We start from the raw sequence: 22,008 nt of genomic DNA on the forward strand, positions 1-22,008 counted from the left end.
AGAAGGGGGTAAGGCTGAGCATATATTCCTACATTGTATATCAAAGATTTAGGGGGCGATTATGCAGGAAGCATATCCCTATGAAACCAAACTTTCTGTGGTAAGCTGATCAATTTAAGCATTAATTATTTTTGTCTTAATATATCATATACAGATAGATAGTAGCGCTACACAGGCATGAAGACCGGCTTCAAGAACCCAAGGCTCAGTCATCTTGGAGCCAGTTAAATCCAGTTACAATTTTTTATTGTACACCATCCATAGGAAAACAGTCTCTGTTCACCTTGGGTTATCAGCTATAACCAAATGCAGCAATAAATGTGATTAAATACACATGTATGGCCATCACAATACATGACTCATATTGGAAACTCAACATTTCTATACAAACTGTTAAATGGAAAAATCCTACAGGAAATGCGATCAACCAATGGCTGAAAAAAAAAGCGCAATAGATAATAGTTTTCAGGCAGTTGCTACGGATAAAAACATAAAAACAAGCCAATCTAAAGCTGGAGAAACAGCAAGTCTAAATAGAAAAAAAAATGTACTAAAGAGCCAAAAATAATGATGTATGTGTGGTAAATGTACAAAATTTGACAACCCTATAATCAGCCATGTTAGGATGATGTCACATGGAAGCTCCTAGGATAAATTTATTTTAGTGAATACTGCTGGTTTGTGTGGGTATGTGTTATTGCAGCTCATTAAAGAAGAGCTCCCCTCTTCCTGCACACCAAAGATCCCCCAACTTCAGCACATGCATTCCTGTATGCCTCCACCAATACAAGCACCAATCACAAAAAGGAGACCCAATAGCATCAGGCATTCTATAAATATCAATAAATTAACTGATTCACTTAAAAAAGAATGTTAAATCAAAACCCGTTTTTTTTCCCCCCGTTTTGGGTAGAGTGGGGAAGGATTAGAACCCCTGCCAATCCAGAGCTCCATAGGATATATTTCCCATCACTCCCTGTCTCAAATACAAGGGTTTTTCCAGACAGGAAGTGAGAAAAAAAAATCTGCAATGGACAGACAAAAACCTTTAAAGATAAATTCCAGGTATGGATATTTTATACATAGTTAGTTATATGTATATACCAGACCAATCTCCCTGGAAGCTGGAAATCATTGAAGACACCGCTACTCAGATCAAGCACTATTCAGAGAATGCTTTGCATTGGTGACATTACATTCTCCGCCTAGTAATATCAGGGAATGCAAAGCAATCTCTAAATGGTGCATGGACAGAGCGACCAACCCTGTGTGTTCAGAATGCAGGAGTGCAGTCACTCAGCTTGGGACCCAGAAGCAAGTAAGATCACTGGAGTAGCAAATTTCCAGCTTCCTGGGGCATTGCCCAGGTATGATAGATATATATATACACATATAAACACGTACGTACGTACGTACGTACATACATACACACACACACACATTGGTCCAAGCATTTATGCATAAACTATTCATATCTGGAATTCATATTTAACTTATAGGGAACTATCCAATAAAGGTTCAGGCATCTCCAAACTGAAAGATACAAGAGGTAAAATAAACACAGAAAATATAGTGTTTAGCCAATTGGCCACTATATTCGCTTTAAAGAGCTACAGCCGTGGCCAAAAGTTTTGAGAATGACACAAATATTAAATTTTCAAAAAGTCTGCTGCCTCAGTTTTTGTGATGGAAATTTGCATTTGATTGACAGCATGCCAGGGAGAATTGCAGAGGTCTTGAAAAAGAAGGGTCAACACAACAAATATTGACTCTTGGCATAATTGTAATTGTCAATAAAAGCCTTTAAGAGCCGGTTCACACTAAGGCGATCCGACTTCGAGGGGCGACCTGTGAAGTCGCGGTGCACAGCGAGCACCGCGACTTCGGCGCGACTTGCAGGGACTTCACATAATGGAAGTCTATGCAAGTCGCTCCCAGGTCGCCCCAAAGTAGTACAGGACCCTTTTTCTAAGTTGGAACGACTTGTGTCGCTCCTATTAGAACGGGTCCTGTACTACTCAATGGCGAGTGACCGACCGCGACTTGTCAGGCTGACAAGTCGCCTGACAAGTCGCGCTATTCTGAATGGGGTCTAACACTTATGAAATGCTTGTAATTCTACTTCAGTATACCATAGTAACATCTGACAAAAAGATCTAAAAACACTGAAATAGCAGACTTTGTGAAAATTAATATTTGTGTCATTCTCAAATCTTTTGGCCACGGCTGTACACAACCAACTGTTTATACAAAGCTATTGTGGAGATGGTGTCTTCATTCTAGTGTGACTGGACAGGAATATCCCACCCAGCCCAGGCCAACCATAATTTAAACTGAGCGGGTTGCATGGGCTGTGGTGGGACCCACATGTTCTATTTGTACCATTTGGCAGTGGATTTTTGCAAATGTGATTGAAGTAAAAGATACTTCATAATTGTTTATGCCTATTCTAAATAAGCCATCCAACTGCCTTTGAAAGAGTTAACTCTTGGTTTGTAAACTCACCCTAAAACAACAAAAATAATTATTATAAATTATAAAAGCTACACAGGCAAATACAATATAGGCCTCCTATTGCTCAAGCCCATAAATGTACACATTTGGAACCTTTGTGAAACACAGGTAATTATATCTTGCGGAGACAGCATTCATATGCTTTCAAAATTTTTCTTTTGCAAATTGCAAACAGTATGATGGTTTCTGTGTTCATATCCAGAACTGAAAAAAAACATGAAGATATTATGTTGTCAGGAGGACAGGAAGTGAGGATAAATCTCCCAAAAGGGATACCAGATGGCAGTTAAAAAAAAAAAAAAAAATTGATAGGGGTTCCAACTTCTCCAAGCTCAAACCAAAACAAAGAAAAAAGGTTTTGGCTAGACATATACTTTATTCAAATGCCCGTTGCAAACCGGAAAATGCAAAATTTAAAATCAGGATATATTATTTAAAGGGCGAGACCAGTGAAAAGTGATATCTGAGTTACAGGTGGAGCCTGATTTGTTGCATCAGCTCCTAAATTCCTGAATGACTTGGATACTCCAGCATGGAGATTTCTGACTTAATGCTTAATACGGTTTCTATCTTGGATATTTGGGTGTACCCAACCCACCATTGTGTATCCCAGCTCCCCCGGTTACATTCTCCACCATTCAAAATAAAAATCCAGCACAGATGGTGGGCACATGATGGGCATAGCAGGTAAGAATATGCCCTAAATTCAGTACAGAGGTTTCACCAATAAAGTCTTAAAAAGGATAGAAGGGACCATCAGGGGGTTCAACTTGCACGCATCTAACAAACACTAAAATATCAGTTTATCAAGGATTCGCCCTTTAATGATGCTCTTTGCTGCTTCACACAAAATGAGAATTACCATGACTTAGCAGCAAAAAAATGCAGGACCAGATAGGACAGAACCCGCCTAAACAATCAGACTTCATGGCTCAGCACAGGAGACCATAATATAATAAAATATACATTTTATTGCACAAGTGATGCTATGCATTCTGATACCTATTCATGTTCTTCCGGTACCTGAGTAGAGATTATGTAAATATTTTTGGTGGATCTATTTTAGGCCTATATGTCTCTGTTTTTATAACCTTTGTACACTAAAATTATATTTTGTTATATTGTTGTCTCCTGTGCCTTTAAAGTCCGAATGTTTAGGCAGGTTCTGGCCTATCTGGTTGTGCATTTTTTTGATAATCTATTTTGCGGATGTGGCTTTAGCCCAAATTTTCTTTGATTAACATACCTCATAATCCAGAATACTGAACCCAAGCCCTCTTTTGTCCTTCTCTAGTTCAACAACTTCCACATTCTGAGACCATAAAGTCAACTCTCCATCGTCTTCTTCATCATTCAGCTCAAGTTCCTGAGCCGCGTCTTCTGCTGATTTTACCTAAAACAAAAGTATGAATTAACAAAAAAAAAAAAGTATATATAATAAACCAGCTAGGGGTAACTAGGGTAATCTGGTGCAAGATGAAGACACATATGAAACCATGGCTGTAAAATATGACCACCACAAGGTTTTTCTGTAGGATGATATTACTTAGCACACAACCCTTGGTCCTAGCCTTGGGAGAAAATCTTGAAAAATCAATTCCAGACAAAAGTTTATAAGTTTTTGACCTAAAGATTTGTCCAAAACCATGTCTGTCATATGTGTGTGGGTACCTTGTGATGTTAACAATTTTCCCTTTACAACTGTAATTGGTCAGAACTGGCAACAATTGCCTCTAGCAATTATAGGCACTCTTATGCCCCATACACACGCGTCGAAAATTGTCAGGGAGTTTTCGGCCAATGTCCAATCTGCCAATTTTCGGCTTGTTCGCATGATGCTTCCGACAACCAACTCCGACTTTTCGGCCGAAAAAATCTGGTGTGCAGGCTATAAAATTTTTGTTGGCCGTCAACATCCGATTTTCGTGCAGTCAGTACAGATTTCGACAGGGAAAAATCTGATGAGCAAGACTGGGCATGCTCAGAGAAGAACGAACACAAAGAAAACTAACCAACACATGACATCACTTCTGAAGTAGAATTTTGTTGGCCGAGAAAATTTGTGTGCAGTCTAGGCACATTCCAACCAAAACACAGCTTGGACAAAAGTCGGCCGATCGGTCGGCCGATAATCGTTGCGTGTGTACGGGGCTTTAGCCTGCAGCTGAATGGATTGGATAGCTTACTTAAACTAATAAGCTTTAGGAGGGATGACATATCAAGGCAAAATATATATATATATTTTGGCCCCAGGATGTCCTTAAATATCTCTATGTGGGGTGTGTGGTACGCGTGGAATTAGAGGACCCAACCATTACCATCCCACCCCCATTTTTTTACGGTACAATGGCAGCAGGACAGCAGGAGAGCAAGAAGAAGAGCCAACACTGCAGGAGACCTGTTTTTTATCAATCCCAAAACTTAATACCCTAAAAATGTAACCCTTAACCAAAACAATAACTCAACTCCTGAGAGCCGGTTCCCATTAGCGCGACACAACTCCTTACTACTTCGGGGACGACTTGTGCATTACAGTGCACCACGACTTTGGCGCGACTTGCAGGGACTTCACATAATGGAAGTCTATGCAAATCGCTCCGAGGTCGCCCCGAAATAGTACAGGACCCTTTTCTAAGTCGGAGCGACTTGTGTCGCTCCTATTAGAACGGGTCCTGTATCGGTCAATGGACCGCGACTTGTCAGGCTGACAAGTCGCGCTAGTGTGAATGGGCTCTAAAACTAATGCTGGCTAATGCTAATACACTATATGAAAAATTTAAATTCGGTCATTCGGACAGTTCTTTCGTTTTTCGGCCAAGTGTGGAAATTTTCTGCCGAACGAACGATAAATTGAAAGGTTAATGCGTTTCTCATCCAAACTGTTTGCACTAGGTATATGTTAAAAAAACAAACAAACAAAAAAATGATTCATTTATGTCCATTGAACGATTTATCAATTGTTACATGATGGCACGATTGTCTGCTCTCATGGCCGAGTGTTCGTTTTTCGAAAATTAGTTTGAACGATTTTTCGTATAGTGTATGGCCAGCATAAGACTTCACTTGTTGGGCTCCAAAAAGTATTGCCCAAAGTACATACCAAAAACCAAGTGCCATTAGTGGAATCAATTGATGCATATGCAGAAAGACTTAAATTATATGTCTGGGCAAAATACAAAAGAGGACTTTTGACTTACCTGTAAATTTCAGATCTTGGAGTACACTAAAAGACATAGGCCACCTATCCTCGGGCTAAATGTCCATTGCTTTCTACAAAATTGAGGACTAATGGAGTGGGGCAGGGTTAAGGGGAAGGCATCCGGGGGGGGATGCATCCTCAAGAGCATTGCCAGTGTCCAATCACCTGACGGTAGGATCCTTTAACCCTTGGTCTTTGCATACTATGCCTGTGTCCTGTACGATTAAGATAAACATTTAGTTTATCTCTGCAATACATGCACATTTCCCTATGTTTTGTCTTTTTTTTTCTGCCAGAAAACCTGTTTACCTAAGAGACATAAATTGCTTATTGCTCAAGGAACCCCTAGCAACCTCTGAAGGAACACGGGTTGAAAAACTTTGGTCTAATTCAACCTCTCTCAACCTTTTCAACACAGAGCAACCCTTGAAAAAATATTTCTGGTCTCGGGGAACCCCTTCTAAAAATTAAAAATCTACAACTCATGACACATTAGTGCGACAGTCAGTGGGAAGAATGCTCCTTACTCTTGTCACTGGGAAAAATTACCCCCTTACAGATAGCTAAAAGGAACATTGTCATTGGAAACTTATCTTATAGGCAGAAATTGCCCATTGCTCGAGGAACCCCTAGCAACCTCAGGAGGAACCGTGGTGGAGAAACCCTGGTCTAATCTGACAGCTAGCATCTGCACAGTGTGACGGCTGCAGCAGTCAAAGGGGGAAGACAGATCAACACTTTCTTAGCACAGCATACAGGGGAACTTTAAACTGTTACTAAACCCATGACTCACCATGCATTCACTATATCTGGTCTCCCACAGTACACAGAACATGGAAATGCAATTATTTTGCTAAAAATGGATTTTTGTAAAATCTTACCGTAAAATCCTTTTCTCTTAGCTCATCGACAGACGTAGTCCTCGTGATACACCACCTTCGGGTTATGTTACCTCCGCAGGAGCAGGACTAGACAGGAAATTAAAAAGCTCTGGCCACACCCTAGGGGCAGTCCCAGAGGGTATATCCTCTCTCTCTCTGCCTCAGCAAATCAGTTATGTGAAAAAGCAGTGCTTAGAGAATTTAACCCAACCCAACTCCAAAACAGAGGGGCGGGGACTACGTCTGTCGATGAGCTAAGAGAAAAGGATTTTACGGTAAGATTTTACAAAAATCCATTTTTCTCTAGCGCTCATCGACAGACGTAGTCCTCGGTGATACACCACCTTCGGGACGTCCCAGAGCAGTATCACAACTGAGGGGTGGGAAAATGGAAATCAAATCCCAATCTAGAAGGCCCAACCGGTGCCAACTAGAAGTTTACAATGCTCATCCTTAATGATGAGACTCAACCAAAAAAAGAGAAAACAATTTTTTTTTTTTTTTTTTCAAACAGAAAAAAACCCTCGAGGTAGACCACCGGTCTCCTCAAATTGCGGCCTGCAAAACCTTGCGGCCAAATGAGGCATCCGCCGATGCCGTCACATCAATTTTATAGAATTTTGTAAAGGTATGTACCGACGACCAGGTGGCCGCCTTACATACCTGGACCACTGACGCCTGATGGCGAAAGGCCCAGGAAGTACTGAGCGCTCGAGTGGAGTGCGCCCTAACAGGGAACGGAGGACTCTGACCCTTAATAGAATAAGCCTGTACCACCGTTTGTCTAATCCATTTGGCAATGGTCGCGGCAGATGCAGGCAAACCCTTTCTGGGGCCATCCGTGATCACAAAAAGTGAATCCGTCTTACGGAATGATTCCGTAGCTTTCAGGTATACCCTGATTGCCCGAACCACATCTAAGGAATGCAACGCATGTTCCCGATGATGCTTGGGCTGAGGACACAAGGAAGGTAGTACAATATCTTCATTCAGATGAAAATCTGAAACCACCTTGGGAAGAAAAGATGGCTTAGGATGAAGTACTACCTTATCCCTATGAATCACTAGGTATGGTGACTGGCATGATAATGCAGCCAGTTCTGACACCCTGCGAGCAGAAGTAATAGCCACCAAGAAGGCCACCTTCTGGGATAGAGTAAGCAAGGGAATCTCCCTGATGTTTTCAAAGGGAGGTTTCTGTAGAACCGACAAAACCAAATTAAGATCCCAGGGCGGTAAGGGCGCGCGGACTGGAGGAGCCAGGTGCCGCACCCCCTGGATGAAATTCCGCACCAAGGATTTGGTAGCTAAGGGCTTCTGAAAGAAGATTGCTAGTGCTGAAACTTGACCCTTGATGGTGCTCAAGGCTAGCTTCTGCTCAACCCCTTGTTGCAAAAAGGCCAATATTCGAGACACCGAATAGGTACGTGGAGGAAATCCTAAAGATTCGCACCACGCAATATACGTCTTCCATGTGTGATAATAGACTTTGCTGGAAGTCGCTTTCCTTGCTTTAATAAGGGTAGGAATGACTGAAGTAGACAAACCTCTGTCCTTCAGTACTTGGGTCTCAATGGCCAGGCCATTAAAACCAGCGACTGTAAAGCACGAAGGTAAATTGGTCCTTGAGACCACAGACACTCCCTGAGACGAAGTTCCCACGGAACGTCTGCGACTAACATGTCCAAGTCGGCCAGGCCGGCTTGAGGAGGCCAGCCTAGAATTTCTAGGACCACTGGCGCTGATTGGATCTGAACCAGGCGTCCCTAGAGCTATCTGGCCCCGACCATCCGAGAAAGTCTGGTCGTTTTCTGTTCCCACACATTTATCAGATACCTGATAGTTATCAGGAAAGGTGATCTTTTCTGGTTGAACCTCAGGGACCGAAGTCACCCGACTAGAGGCTACTTGGCCTATCTGGTCAACCAGATCCGATTCCTGTGAGGTATCGGGACTAATCTTAGGAAAAGGTAAAGGAAAAGATCTTTTCAGGGAACGGTAACTACCGCTTCCTGTGGTACTTAAATGTTGGAAGGGAAGAATCGCACCGGTAGTAGTGGTTGATGCTCGATCTAATGTCCTGAATACCGGTGAAAACGTCCCCCCACCCTGAAACCGGGTGGGGGCGCACCTTCAGGCTGTGTACTCCTTTGCTTCGGGTTTGGCTGGGTTGGTCCCCTTCTTGAACCCTCCTGGAGGAGTCTTGCCTTTCCCGCTAGTACCAGCCGGGCGCCCTTTATGGGCGGTAAAGAAAGGTCCTCGCTTGTTGCGAGGTCCCTTAGCTTTTGCAGCCTGTGGCAAAAAAGTGCTCTTGCCCCCAGTGGCATCCTTAATGATTTCATCTAGGTTGGCTCCAAATAGACGATTCCCCTGAAAGGGGAGATTGGTCAAGGTCTTTTTGGAACCTAGGTCAGCTGACCAGCATTTTAACCACAGCACACGTCTGAGGATCACTGCTAACTTAGATGCATGCCCTAATAGGGGAGTAGTGTCCAAGGCTGCGTCACAGATAAACCGTAGCCCTTGTATGATCTGTTCCATCAAATCAGATGTCTCCTGGGGAATATCTTTTCCCCTAAGATCTTGGCGTACCATTTTCGCCCATTCCGTAAGTGTCTGGGAAACTAGACCAATAACGATTACTGGTCTAAATGCTGACCCTATCAGAGAAAAGATAGTGCGGGACTCTGCTTCTATCTTTCGATCCACCGGATCCTTAAAGGACGAAGTGTCCTCCACTGGAATAACCGTGGCTTTATTCAGCCTGGAAATAGGCGGATCCATGACTGGTGGTACCGTCCATTTCTTAATGATGGATTCCTCAAACGGATAGCGTCTAGCAATACGCTTGGAAATAGTAAAGGTACGTTTAGAATGCTCCCATTCTCCTTTAATCTGATTACCAAAACATTTAGGTACAGGAAAAGCCTTCGCCGTCTTGATGGGCTTATTAGTCCCAAAAGGCCTCTCTGTTTCAGTTGCCTCTGCCGGTAAAGCCTCAAGTTTTAAGGTTTCTTGCACTGCCACAACTAGTGCGTCCACCAATGCTTCTTCCTGAATTATAGCAAGAGAAGAAGCGTCCTCCTCACTGTCTGAGGGGGCTTTACCTGGGATAACAGCCCTTGCAGAGGAACCTGCAACTGCAGTGACCATCTCTGAATCTGAGTCAGAGGTGTCAGATGGTATAGGGGTAGGCGGGGGTCGCTTCCTTGACCCCCGTCCCTGACAGGCCGCCTCCACCCGAGCCACCATAGACTCCAAAATTGCTGTAAATGACTCTATACTCTGTGCACCGGCGGGTCCCGAGGCCCCCTCGAGGGAAACAGGTGGGGGAATATGTGTGGCAGGGTCCATAATAACTCCAGTTACTTCCTGGATAATATAATTCAAAAGTAAAGAAAAAAACTTTTTTTTTTTTTTTTTTTCTGACCCCCAGCGCCACAAAAAAACCCCTTAGTGTTACCTGCTTAGGGATCCCTATCGATCGAGAGAGAGAGAGATAGACCCCCAGGCTCACCACTTGATGCTCAGAGTTAAACTGCAACAGCTTACAGCGCTGTCTTGACAAACAGGAAGTCTTTTGGCTGGTTGCCCAGGAAGAAAGGAGGCGGCTCCGCCCCTCTGCACGCCTTCCGGCGCCTCCCCCAAGCTCCACGAGGTGTAGGATCAACTCAAACATGGCCGCCCCCATGCTGGAGACACGAGGCTACGCCAAAATGGCGGCTCGTGCGATCCAGCAAAAAAAATGGCGGCGGCCTAAACTGAATAGCGGTGTGCTGCAGGGCACACAACACTCTCTCTGCATGGGGATATGGCGTGGTTGGCGGTACCGGCCCTGGCGGACCGCGTGGCCGTTCGGGAGGCCTGCTAATAGCTGGAGATCTGATTTGGAAGGCAGTCTACATGTCCGTGGCTTCTGACTGGTAGGTAGCTTATACTTAACCCATAAGATTCCCAGAATGCCACAGATTACATCTTTAAAACATGTATACAATAGATTGTTAGCTCCCAAGCCAAGCCTCCTGGCTTTTGCACACATAAATCACACTCAAAGTAGGAGGATTTGTGACATGTTATAGGATAGAAAGGACTCTTTCTTACCATACAGAGAGGGGCCCGCGTTCACCACAAAATCCGTCAGGGAAAAAGGGGGAACATACTACTCACCATACCGGAACCAGGCGGGCACCAACTCCTGACAGTACCCCTCTCCACCGGGGCGGGAGGGCTGTCGACCGATACGGACGCCGTGACTCATGGTCTTTGGCGTTTCGGCGAGACGTTTAACTCGCGTGGACAGTCCTTTAATGGGACTTTGTCGCGGCCGACCCAGCGCGGAGCTATGGCCTGCACGCGCTCGTAGGCTGAACTGGGGTGACCACCGGATCTCAACATCCAGCCCGTCGCCCAGTTCAGCTTTCTTGCTTGAAGATCTCACAGGAACACTGGAGAAAAAGCTGTCTAAAAAATTCCTTTAAGAAAAAATTCTTGCCAGGACCTAAGATCCCAGCAAGGTGTCTAGGTCCTTACTCCTAACTAGACAGAAAATAACTGATTTGCTGAGGCAGAGAGAGAGAGAGGATATACCCTCTGGGACTGCCCCTAGGGTGTGGCCAGAGCTTTTTAATTTCCTGTCTAGTCCTGCTCCTGCGGAGGTAACATAACCCGAAGGTGGTGTATCACCGAGGACTACGTCTGTCGATGAGCGCTAGAGAAATATAAATTGCTAAATATCTTTTCTCATCAGTAGTATATAGCAGTCTTGTAAATTCTATAAATCAGTGTCCAGCTGAGCATAGGTTGTAGAAGGAGTTTTCATTCTACTCTGACTGTTCTAGGAGGCTGCAGGACCCCTGACCCTTTGTCTGGACAGTGCGGATTGGCCCTGTGCTAATCACATGCACCCAACGCAAAGAAAATCCAAAGAAAAAAAAAAAAACTCTCTAGTAATACACATCAAACTGAGCATGTGCAGGGTGACTCCAAAGGCTCTGTCTTATCATACAGGATCTAACAGACTTTATACACAATGCAGAGGATTAACCCCTTAGGTTCCACAGTGAGTATAACAAGCATGAACTGCATATACACACTGATTTTACTGATGTGGGTTTAGTTACACTTTAGGGTCCTTTCACACGGCACGTTCCGTTTTTTCTTGAGTTCGGTGATTTTTTTTTTTTTTTAACGGACACGGATGTCACTTTTTAGGGTCCGTTCCGTATGTCCGTTTTTCATCCATCCGTTTGCGAATGAAAAACGGACATAATGTATGTCTATGGGCTAGCGAATGTTAGCGGATGTCCGTTCCGTTTTTTAAAAAACGGGAGAAAAATAGGGTTCTCTTCCGTCTCAAAAAATGGAACTTAACGGAACGGACGAAAAACGGATGACGACGTCTGCTAGCCCATAGCCATACATTATGTCCGTTTTTCATCCGCAAAAAAGGATGGATGAAAAACGGACATACAGAACGCCCATGTGAAAGGACCCTTAGGGCTCTTTCACACGGTCCGCCTCCATAGGCGGATCCGTGCTGCTCAGCGGGGATCGATCCGCGATCCCCGCTGACCCGGCGGATGACAGCTCCGTCTCCGTTTGCAGTGCGGAGAGGGAGGTGTCACAGCCCCCGCTGCTCTTTATGGGGAATCGGATGAGAGCGGACCACCTGTCCGCTCTCATCCGATCCCGTCCGATCCGATCCCCAGGACGGATGGAAAATAGGGTTTCCATCCGTCCGGATTTCACGGACAGGATCGGATGCGGATGGCAACGGGTGTTAGCGGACATGACACCGCTGACATCCACTGCTCCATAGGGCTGAATGGGGCATCCGATCAGATCCACCTAAAAAACTGACAGGTGGATCTGATCGGACCGCCCGTGTGAAAGAGCCCTTAATCTTTATATTGCTGTTGGGAAGCAGGTAAATAAATGTTATATTGGTAAAACAACTTTTAACATCCAAGGTTCCACTCAACACAATACCAATGAGTCTTGATAAGTTACCTTACTAACATGCCCAGAGCCAACGGCTTGGTCTGTATGGAAAACATCCTCTTCCTAGAGATAAAAAAAAAAAAAAAAAAGGAAATTTAGTTTCTGGGAATTATTCTGTGTACAGAACACCTCGAGTTCGCCGTATTGCACTTTACAGAAAATTACAGGGGTTGCAGATTTAAAAGGAAAGGTAATTTTTAACAACAGTCAATAACAATATGATTTGTGTGGCAATTGTATAGGCTATAGAATTTTTTTTTATATATGCTGTTTTTTCCCTATGAAGGTGGAGTTACCCTTAAACCGTTAGTGTAATATATGTAAGCAGTGGAGGTACCATTTGATCTTGGATCATCAAAGATTTTGGATCATCTGTAAAGTTGTCATTTTCATCATCAACCAATCGACGACAACAGACCAGCGTAAAGGGGGGAGGTACTTCTTTGAGAAATGAAATGGCTTCTCTGCGTGACTTTCCATAGAGCTGCACCTGGTTAACCTGTGGTGGGGGAGAAAAAAAATTAAAAAAGGTGGGAGGCCCCATGTGTTATGACATGACACCACTACCTTTCTTGTACAATAAATTTTACAGGGCATGAACAGACTTAGATATTTTACATTTGTTTAAATAATTCACCTTTTTTCGATAGCATAGAGACCGTCACATATCAATAGCATTATTCAGATAATAATGCCTACCCTACTGGAACCTTCCAGGACATATACATTTGTAGAAAAATGTATTTGATAAGGAGAAGAGAAATTCATAATTTTGGCCGAACATGAAGAACATAAGAAAACATATGAAAGCCCTGTGTGCGTTTCTAACTTCATAGTATTGTCTCAAACAATTTTGGAGGCAATCACCAGATTTTAAAGGGTCAGTCCACCCCAAAAGTGACACTTTATAGTGGTCACCTGGTGGGCTGAGCCAGAATCTGTGTTTTTATATGATGGTGAGATCCCCTTGCCATATTTCCTGGGTGTAAGCTTTGGAACACCTTTTAATCGTCATCTAGCTTGGTGGTTCCTTTAAAATATTTATCAGTTAGGAGCGTCAAATACAGCATGTTGTTTTTGAAGGAACAAACCCTCCCCACCCCCTTTCTTTAGAGCTTAAGTGTATGTTTTGTAACTATATCCAGGGGGATTTAATTAGAAAGACTAGCATAAGGCTGAATGGTCAGCGTGTCCTTGTGGAAGGAAGAGTGGCCGGCTCTGTAAATGTCAACCTAAAAGTTTTGGGTGTTCCCACCCACTTTTGTCCTCCCGTTCTGATATCATCCCATGCCAGTCAATAAAGACGGGCGAAGACCGGCACCCAGAAAAGGCCAGGGAGAAGATGCTGGTGCGGGACGTCACGGGTGTCCGACCATTGGAACGGTGTTAGGTATTTTTTACTTTAGTTCCACTTTAAAGTTCAACTTAAAGTGGGAGTAAACCCTTGGTTGATTTTTACGTATAGGTTAGGCTATAATAAGGCTTACCTATAGGTACAATAAAAATCTCCTAAATGTTCACGGTCTAGGAGATATTTACGTTTGAAGAAGCCGGTGACATCACCGGTGCATGTGCTCTGAAGGAACGGGATTGCCTGTGCCATTCCTTTAGAGCCCTGCGCCATAAGTGCAGGAGTCACATTAATCGCAGCTCGCCTATTCATACCCCCGAATCCCGCAAACCCAGAAGGAAGACCGATTGAAGATGGAAGCGCCTACAGGGGTAACAGCGTGCAGCTGGAGGGGATTGTTTTCAGGTAAGTCTATCATAATGTGCTAGTATTGCTTCTTTTTGGAGCAAGAGAGACTTAGAACCCTGTCAATATGTTGATGATGTCTAGACAATCATCCTCTCTTTCTGTCTTGCTGACCAGTCTCTCAAGGACACAAAGTGATGGGAAATCTAAAATTTTAACATGAACAGGAAACAAGGGGAAGACACCTGTTATAGTGACAATTATGACGTTGATTTATATCTCTGTCTTTCTAGAGCAGGATGAATGTCAGGATCCAGGTCTGAACCTGCAACCTCTGCAGTGTCTCTTATTGCTGAGCCACCTAGGATGCTGGACAGCTCCCTGGACAATCTTGCCTTGAACCTTGAACCGTTTGCTCCTTCCATGAACTTTCTATTTAAGCCATGCCTTTGCACCGTTTGCCAGATGATTGTGCTCTCTCCAGCTGACATCCAGATATACACTACCACTCGCTACTGAATTTTGGCTTGTTCCACAGCTCAGATTCTGCTTGACACCAACCGGCAACCACTTGCTACCAACTTCTGGCTTGTTTACCGACTACGCTCCTGCTTGATCCCTACCTGCTATATCTGCTACTGGATCACCTCCTGGTGGCGCGATCCTGAAGACTGTGACCTGGTACTAACACGCAGTAAAACCCCTCTCCATCATCAGGAGCTCTGGTGATTACCAGTTAGTACTCAGAACCTGCACCTTGGGTGAGCCCATGTAATACAGCAGGGTGACCTGCTTATATACCCATCCTGCTGGTTGGTGGGAGTTTCGCTACTGGTTTCCAAGCCTGATCCCTGATCGTGACAAGGACTTTGTTTCCTCATGTCAAAACAGTGCCCCAATGACTGATGGATCTATGACTGGTGGGCGATTACTCAATAAGCAGGAGAGGTGGAGGGAGCATAGATTCACAAATGGGATTAAATAGAAGCAGGGATATTCTTGCGCTGCAGGTCCTCAGGTGCAGCAGTGACATCACCAAATCTCATTTTAAATCCGGTGAGACTGGTGGTCAGAGGCAAGCACAGCATTAGATGATCTCATGCTGCAGATATATAGCTTTGAGGCCTAAGGCATAGGAATACCTAGGCACAGGAAGTATGCAATTTCGCAAAAGTATTTTAATGCCAAAAAATGTAATCGGGGTACTGCTTGGGCACAATTAGCATTTCTAGATGTTCCATTTAAAAATAGCAAATCTTTAGTTTTTGAGTTCAGGTTCACTTTAATAAGTGATTTGTAAAATCAAAATTGGCAGCATCACGATAAAACAGTTTGTAAATCTGTTTCTACTTGTTTTATGAGACTCTGTTGAACCATGCTGGCCTAACCCAGCGTAAAAACAAATATGTATTGTTTCTGCAATACCACCAACATGCAAAAGATTTTGCAAGACATGCTCCAAATTCTGTCTCTAGCACATAAATATGAAGTGATGCTGATGGGTGCTAGGGTGTAGTCTAAACTGTTCTAAAACACCAAACAATTACAAAGTTTTTTTTTTTTTTTTTTGTTTCTTTGTCTGCAGTGCTTTAACCAGTATTATGTCTTGTAGTCTACTTTTTTTTATTTTTGTCAAAATATGTCATTCCTTCCACAGCGAGATTAAATTTCCGGGAAAAAAGCAGATCCAACAGCCTTTTGAGGTTATTAAATTATGTGTACGCCAAGTACTGACATGGCAGCATGGCTCTTTAGGTCAAAACGAGCGTGAAGAAAATCATAATAGACTTTCCTGCACTGGCCTGAGATTGTTCTGCGCCTAAACTTTGTAAGCCACATCAGTCCTTGGTTTCAATCAAATATTTAAGGAAAACCGCTTCAGCCTTGTCTTTTTTGTTTTATGGTAGTCATAGCGATCCGCAGGAAATCGCCCAACATAGCAAGCAGGGCGCAAAGTACATTATTATAGGAAAACAAGTCTGCTCTACAAGACTCTGACAAGACGGGGAGGAAAGATAATGGAAAGAACGTGACCACAGATGTTGATGACTTGCTTGTGACTTATAAATCCCAGATAAAGCAAATATCAGGCAGTTTGAGCTTTGGGCTGAGCTCCAGGCAAACCGCTAAATCCATAGTTAAAATACACCTATGTGAATGTTTTTTTATTTTCCAATTTTAATTTTGTGCAGACAATTTTGTGACTCACACACCCAGAGGGCACAGCCAGGACTGTTAGAGTTAAAGTGGTTCTAAAAGGTAGAAGGTTTTTTATCTTAATGCATTAAGACAAAAAACTTTCTGTATGTAGCAGCCCCCCCAGTCCCCCTAATACTTACCTGACCCCCATCTCGATCCAGCGAGGTTGCACAAGAGTCTTGGCTGTCCAGGACTCTCCCTCCTCATTGGCTGAGACAGCAGCAGGTGCTATTGGCTCCCGCTGCTGTCAAAGTCATTGAGCCAATGAGAAGAGAGAGGGTGTGGGGCCCTGTGTCTGAATGGACACACAGAGCAGCGGCTCGGCTCGGGTGCCCTCTTAGCAAGCTGCTTGCTGTGGGAGCACTCAGCAGGGGGAAGGGGCCAAGAGCTCTGACGCGGGACCAGAGAAGAGGAGGATCTGGGCTGCTCTGTGCAAAACCAACTTCACAGAGCAGGTAAGTATAAACACATTTTTCATTTTTAAACAAAACAGAAAAAAAAACAAGACTTGAATATCACTTTAGAAAAAAAAAAAAGTGGGGCCACCTTCCCACCCCTGGCCTGTTGACTGGCCAATAAAACAGCGATTCTTGCTTCTTTTTTTTCTCTTCTTACGCATTTTGCTAACTCTTGGAAAAGGAGGCCTTAAAGTCTGTTTTTTGCTTTTTTTTTTTTCTTTTAATAAAAAACATGTTATACTTACCTGCTCTATACAGTGGTTTTGCACAGAGCAGCCCGGATCCTCCTCTTCTCGGGTCTCCAGACCCCTCTCCCCTGATGAATGCCCCCACAGCAAGAAGCTTGCTATGGGGCACTCTAGCGGACTCACACCTCCAGGTATTCATTCAGACACGGAGCCGTGATATAGATGGCGTTAAGATAAAAAAAAATACTTCTGCCTTTACAATCCCTTTAACAGTAAACACTTTAATATACAGTTATGTTAATTACTTCCTTGATCATTGGCTTCTACTTTTTTTTTTTTTTTTTTTTTTAGACTAAATGGTAACCAATGTTTTGCTAATGTACAACTGTTTATTCTCGAAAGACGTTTAGTAAGGCTGCTCATTGATATTTCTAATCATTGTTGGATATATCTTGCCTATGTAGCTAAAGCCAAATGTTTTGATTTCTGTCAATACGCCAGATCCCTCAAAATCTTATTTATTATGCCCTGCACTCACAATATCATCTTGTGGCGAAGAGGAGGCACTGCATGGTGAAGAAGAGGCACAGCAGAATTTTACTCTTGCAATCAACATGAACTATTATTAATGGAACTGGATGGACTGATGTCTTTTTTCAACCTCACAAACGATTAATCCTTACTCTGCTAGCCTTCGTAAATATATAGGAAGGTATATTATAATACAGGAGTTCCCAAACTGTGGGTCGTGAGCTTAGTTTGAGTGGGTCGCGCTGAGCGGTGGGTGGGGTGGCTGTGAACATAGTATACTTGGATTTTGCAAAAGTGTTTGACACAGTTCCCCACACACGGCTAATGTGTAAGGTAAAGTCTACAGGCTTGGAAAGATTGGTTTGTAATTGGATAGAAAATTGGCTAAAAGATAGAATTCAGAGAGTAGGGGTTAATGATTCTTACTCTGAATGGTCTAAAGTTATCAGTGGTGTACCCCAAGGTTCAGTGTTGGGACCCTTACTTTTTAATATCTATATAAATTATATCCGGTCTGGGATTAAAAGTAGCATTTCAGTCTTTGCAGATGACACCAAGCTTTGCAGTGGAATAACTTCTTAACAGGATGTCTCCAATTTACAAGCTGACCTCAATGCACTGTTTCATTGGGCAACTATGAGGCAAATGAGGTTTAATGTTGAAAAATGTAAAGTTATGCACTTAGGGGCTAAGAATATGCATGCATCATACATACTAGGTGAAGTAGAACTGGGGGGAATCCCTAGTGGAGAAGGATGTTCTGGTAGATAATAAGCTTAGTAATAGCATGCAATGCCAAGCTTTCCAAATCAAGCAAAGACCCTTTTTGTATTAACAGAGGCATGGACTCCAGAGAGAGAGATATTATTTTGCCCCTCTACAAATCATTAGTAAGACCTCATTTGGAATATGCAGTTCCGTTTTGGGCACCAGTTCTTAAGGATATCGGGGAACTGGAGAAAGTGCAGAGAAGAGCAACCAAACTGATAAGAGGCATGGAGGAGCTCAGCTATGAGAAAAGATTAGAGGAACTGAATTTATTCTCTCTTGAGAAGAGGAGATTAAGGGGGGATATGATCAACATGTATAAATACATAAGGGGTCCATATAGTGAACTTGGTGTCGATTTGTTCACTTTAAGGTCAACACAGAGGGCACTCTTTACGTCTAGAGGAAAACAGATTTCATCTCCAAATATGGAATGGTTTCACCGTAAGAGCTGTGAAAATGTGGAATAGACTCCCTCCAGAGGTGGTTCTGGACAGCTCACAAGATTGCTTTAAAAAAGGCCTGGATTCTTTCCTAGGTGTACATAATATAAATGGGTACTAAAAAAATGTTTTTACGTAAAGTTGATCCATGGAATATCCGATTGCCTCTCCGGGGATCAGGAAGGAATTTTCTTCCCCTGCTGTAGCAACTGGATCATGCTTTGCTGGGGTTTATTTTCGCCTTCCTCTGGAAGCGGGTATAGGATTGTGTATATGGGATGGTATGGTTGGGTTTTCAATACTGTTTTTTTTTTTTTTTGGTTGAACCGGATGTCTTTTTTCAACATGACAAACTATGTAACCCTTCTGCCTGCATGCCTGAGCTAAAGGCAGATTGATTCCAGTAAGTAAATTCTACACGTATCATCTGCCCTTACTCTAGATGGCCATGTAAAGAAATGCGAGGGGGTATTTTTCAAAGCAATTACTCAACAAAATAAAACAGAGACATAGATGGATGGGTAGGTTTGCTTTGACTATTAAAGATGAATCAAATAGTGTTTTTGTTTTGTGGTGCTCAGGTACAATTAGGTTCTGGTTTAAGGTAAGTATTGCAGATCGGTCTGCTTTTTCTTTGTTCACATATCAAAGGGGGTCTATTTACATTTTTTGGATAAATGTTTCCAGACATGTTTTACTGTTTTACTGTATGTGTACAGCTGTAGTGCAGTGTAAGCAAGTTCTAGAAGACAGTGGAGATTACAATCATTAGTTATAGACTGGTCTGTTTCTACACAAGAAAACACTTAAAGCGAGGGTCCACCCAAAAGTGGAAGCGCCGCTTATCTGACTCCTTCCCCCGAAACGTGCCAAAAGGGGTTTTTCCTTTTCCTTCTGCCCCCAGACCCACCCGGCAGGAGGGAGGAGCCAGGAGCACCGGGGAAGGGACCCAAGAAGAGGCAGTTCGGGGCTGTTCTGTGCAAAACCACTGCATAGAACAGGTTAATATAACGTTTCAAATAATAGTGATATAATCAGCGCAAACCATATACATAAATAAAGTGAGATAAACAAACACACACAAGGCAGCCAACAATCCGTGTTAAACAAAAAACACCAGTGAGTAAACAAAATAAGTAAATATTGCTGCGCCAAGTGAATAAATCAAAATAATGGGTAAAAATGCATATATAATTTATAATAATATGAAAGCAAATCAATGCTTATGCCAATTGTTAAAAAATGTAAGCCTTTCAACAATCCAAGTGCTTATAACCAGGTGATTGATAAAAAGTCCCAATAGTGCAAAATATATAATAAATAAGCAAAAAAGTTCAAATAAAACACTTAATCTTCATCTGTGATCAAACAGTGCAAAAAGTGCTCCACACTTCACTCAGTTGCTCCCAGTGATTGGTGCAAGATTAGCAGCTCACCTTAGGGATAGACTCCAAGGAGTCATACACGCTTAGAAATTAGGGATACACAGCCTGTTCTCTTCTCTCCTTTGCTCCACGGGCTGAGGATGCCAAGCCCATGAACACCCAGGGATGACCACCTTCACAATGTTGACTACGCCAACATAAGATCTATATCATATCTACTTTGACCCTTTGATCACATTCACTTCATATACTCAAGGTATCATAAATGTTTATACCCTTCTACATGTGAGCGGTCCATGTTGAGCCACTACTGACTGGTCATCGTGGTGCCCTGTCGGTCCCTCCGGGCAGCTACTGCTACTATACTCTTGATATTCTCACGGAGTTCTATGCCCTGCACGGGCTTTGGGAAAACTTGGGCATCCCTCCACACGGTAGCAATACCGTTTTTATCCGACAGACCGATCCAATCCACTGGTTGGACACAAAGGATACAATAGGTGCTCTATCTGGTAACTTTGGGTGACCCCTGAGGAAGGGCTTCCACGCCCGAAACGCGTAGGGTCGGTTCCAGTTCCATGATTGCCCTATGTACCTGAGTGTCCACATCTTGGTTTGGTATTCGGTCTGTCAAATGCATGCAATTTTAATGCCCTGTATGTGTATTTGTGTTTCTCACAACATTGTGTTTTCACTATATGTCCCTTTGTATCAATAAAGTTATTTTTTACATAGTATACAGTGTCCAGCGGCATTTATAGTCCCATACCATTAAGGGGAACTCTTTTTGTACATATATAGTGCCATACAACAAGCTTATCCATTGATTTTTAACATCCGGATATCTGCTGCTAATTTATGGACTGTTTCATGGACATTTCTATTTGATTGATTGTGCAATTTATAGTTCACTATCACTATAGATCTTTTTGCACAAGAATTTTGTTGCTTTTACACTTTATCGATTAACACAGTGGTTTTGGTTTAGCGCAATCTTAGATTTAGTAATAAGTATATATGTTTTGTCCCATTTATTTATGCTGAGTTCCTGGCGCACTCGGTCAGCTGGAAGAGAAGAGAACAGGCTGTCTATCCCTAATTTTTAAGTGTGTATGACTCCTTGGAGTCTATCCTTAAGGTGAGCTGCTAATCTTGCACCAATCACCGGGAGCACGGGAGTGAAGTGTGGAGCACTTTTTGCACTGTTTGATCACAGATGAAGAGTAAAGCCCCGTACACACGTACCGATCGTCGGCCGACCGATCGGCCGTCTTTTGTCCCTGGGCTGTCGTGTCCGCTGAAAAGTGCAAAAGACTGCACACGAATTTTGGCCGCCGACTGCAGAAGTGATGTCATGTGATGGTTAACTTTCCTTGTCTTTTTTCTTTTCTGAGCATGCCCAGTCTTGCAAATCTGCTGTCTGTCGGCCGAATTCTGTACTGACTGGCGAACAATTGGCCGTTCTGGTGTCGGCATACAAAAATTTTAATGCTTGCACGACAGATTCTTTTCGGCCGAAAGTGCGCTGTCGGCTGTCGGAAGCATCATACTAACAAGCCTACAATCGGCCGATCGGTCGTCGGCCGAATCTTTTCGGCCGACAATCTGCACGTGTGTACGGGCCTGAAGCGTTTTATTTGAACTTTTTTGCTTATTTATTATATATTTTGCAACATTGGGACTTTTTATCAATCACCTGGTTATAAGCACTTGGATTGTTGAAAGGTTTACATTTTTTAACAATTG

General features: G+C 43.1%; 1 protein-coding gene across 4 annotated transcripts in view; it reads right to left on the reverse strand.

Moving 5' to 3' along the window:
- The window catches only part of PATJ (PATJ crumbs cell polarity complex component), a 483,060-nt gene that overhangs the window by 337,390 nt on the left and 123,662 nt on the right, over positions 1-22,008 (reverse strand). For all 4 annotated transcript variants that reach the window (XM_082265149.1, XM_082265150.1, XM_082265148.1 and 1 more), the window contains exons 16-18: positions 12,932-13,093; positions 12,604-12,657; positions 3,761-3,907 (exon numbers count right to left, since the gene is read on the reverse strand). In XM_082265149.1, coding sequence (XP_082121275.1) covers positions 3,761-3,907; positions 12,604-12,657; positions 12,932-13,093 — 363 coding nt within the window. The remainder of the gene's footprint in view (positions 1-3,760; positions 3,908-12,603; positions 12,658-12,931; positions 13,094-22,008) is intronic.

Source organism: Pelophylax lessonae (genome assembly GCF_965119305.1).
Source record: "Pelophylax lessonae genome assembly, chromosome: 8".
Classification (NCBI taxonomy): domain Eukaryota; kingdom Metazoa; phylum Chordata; class Amphibia; order Anura; family Ranidae; genus Pelophylax; species Pelophylax lessonae.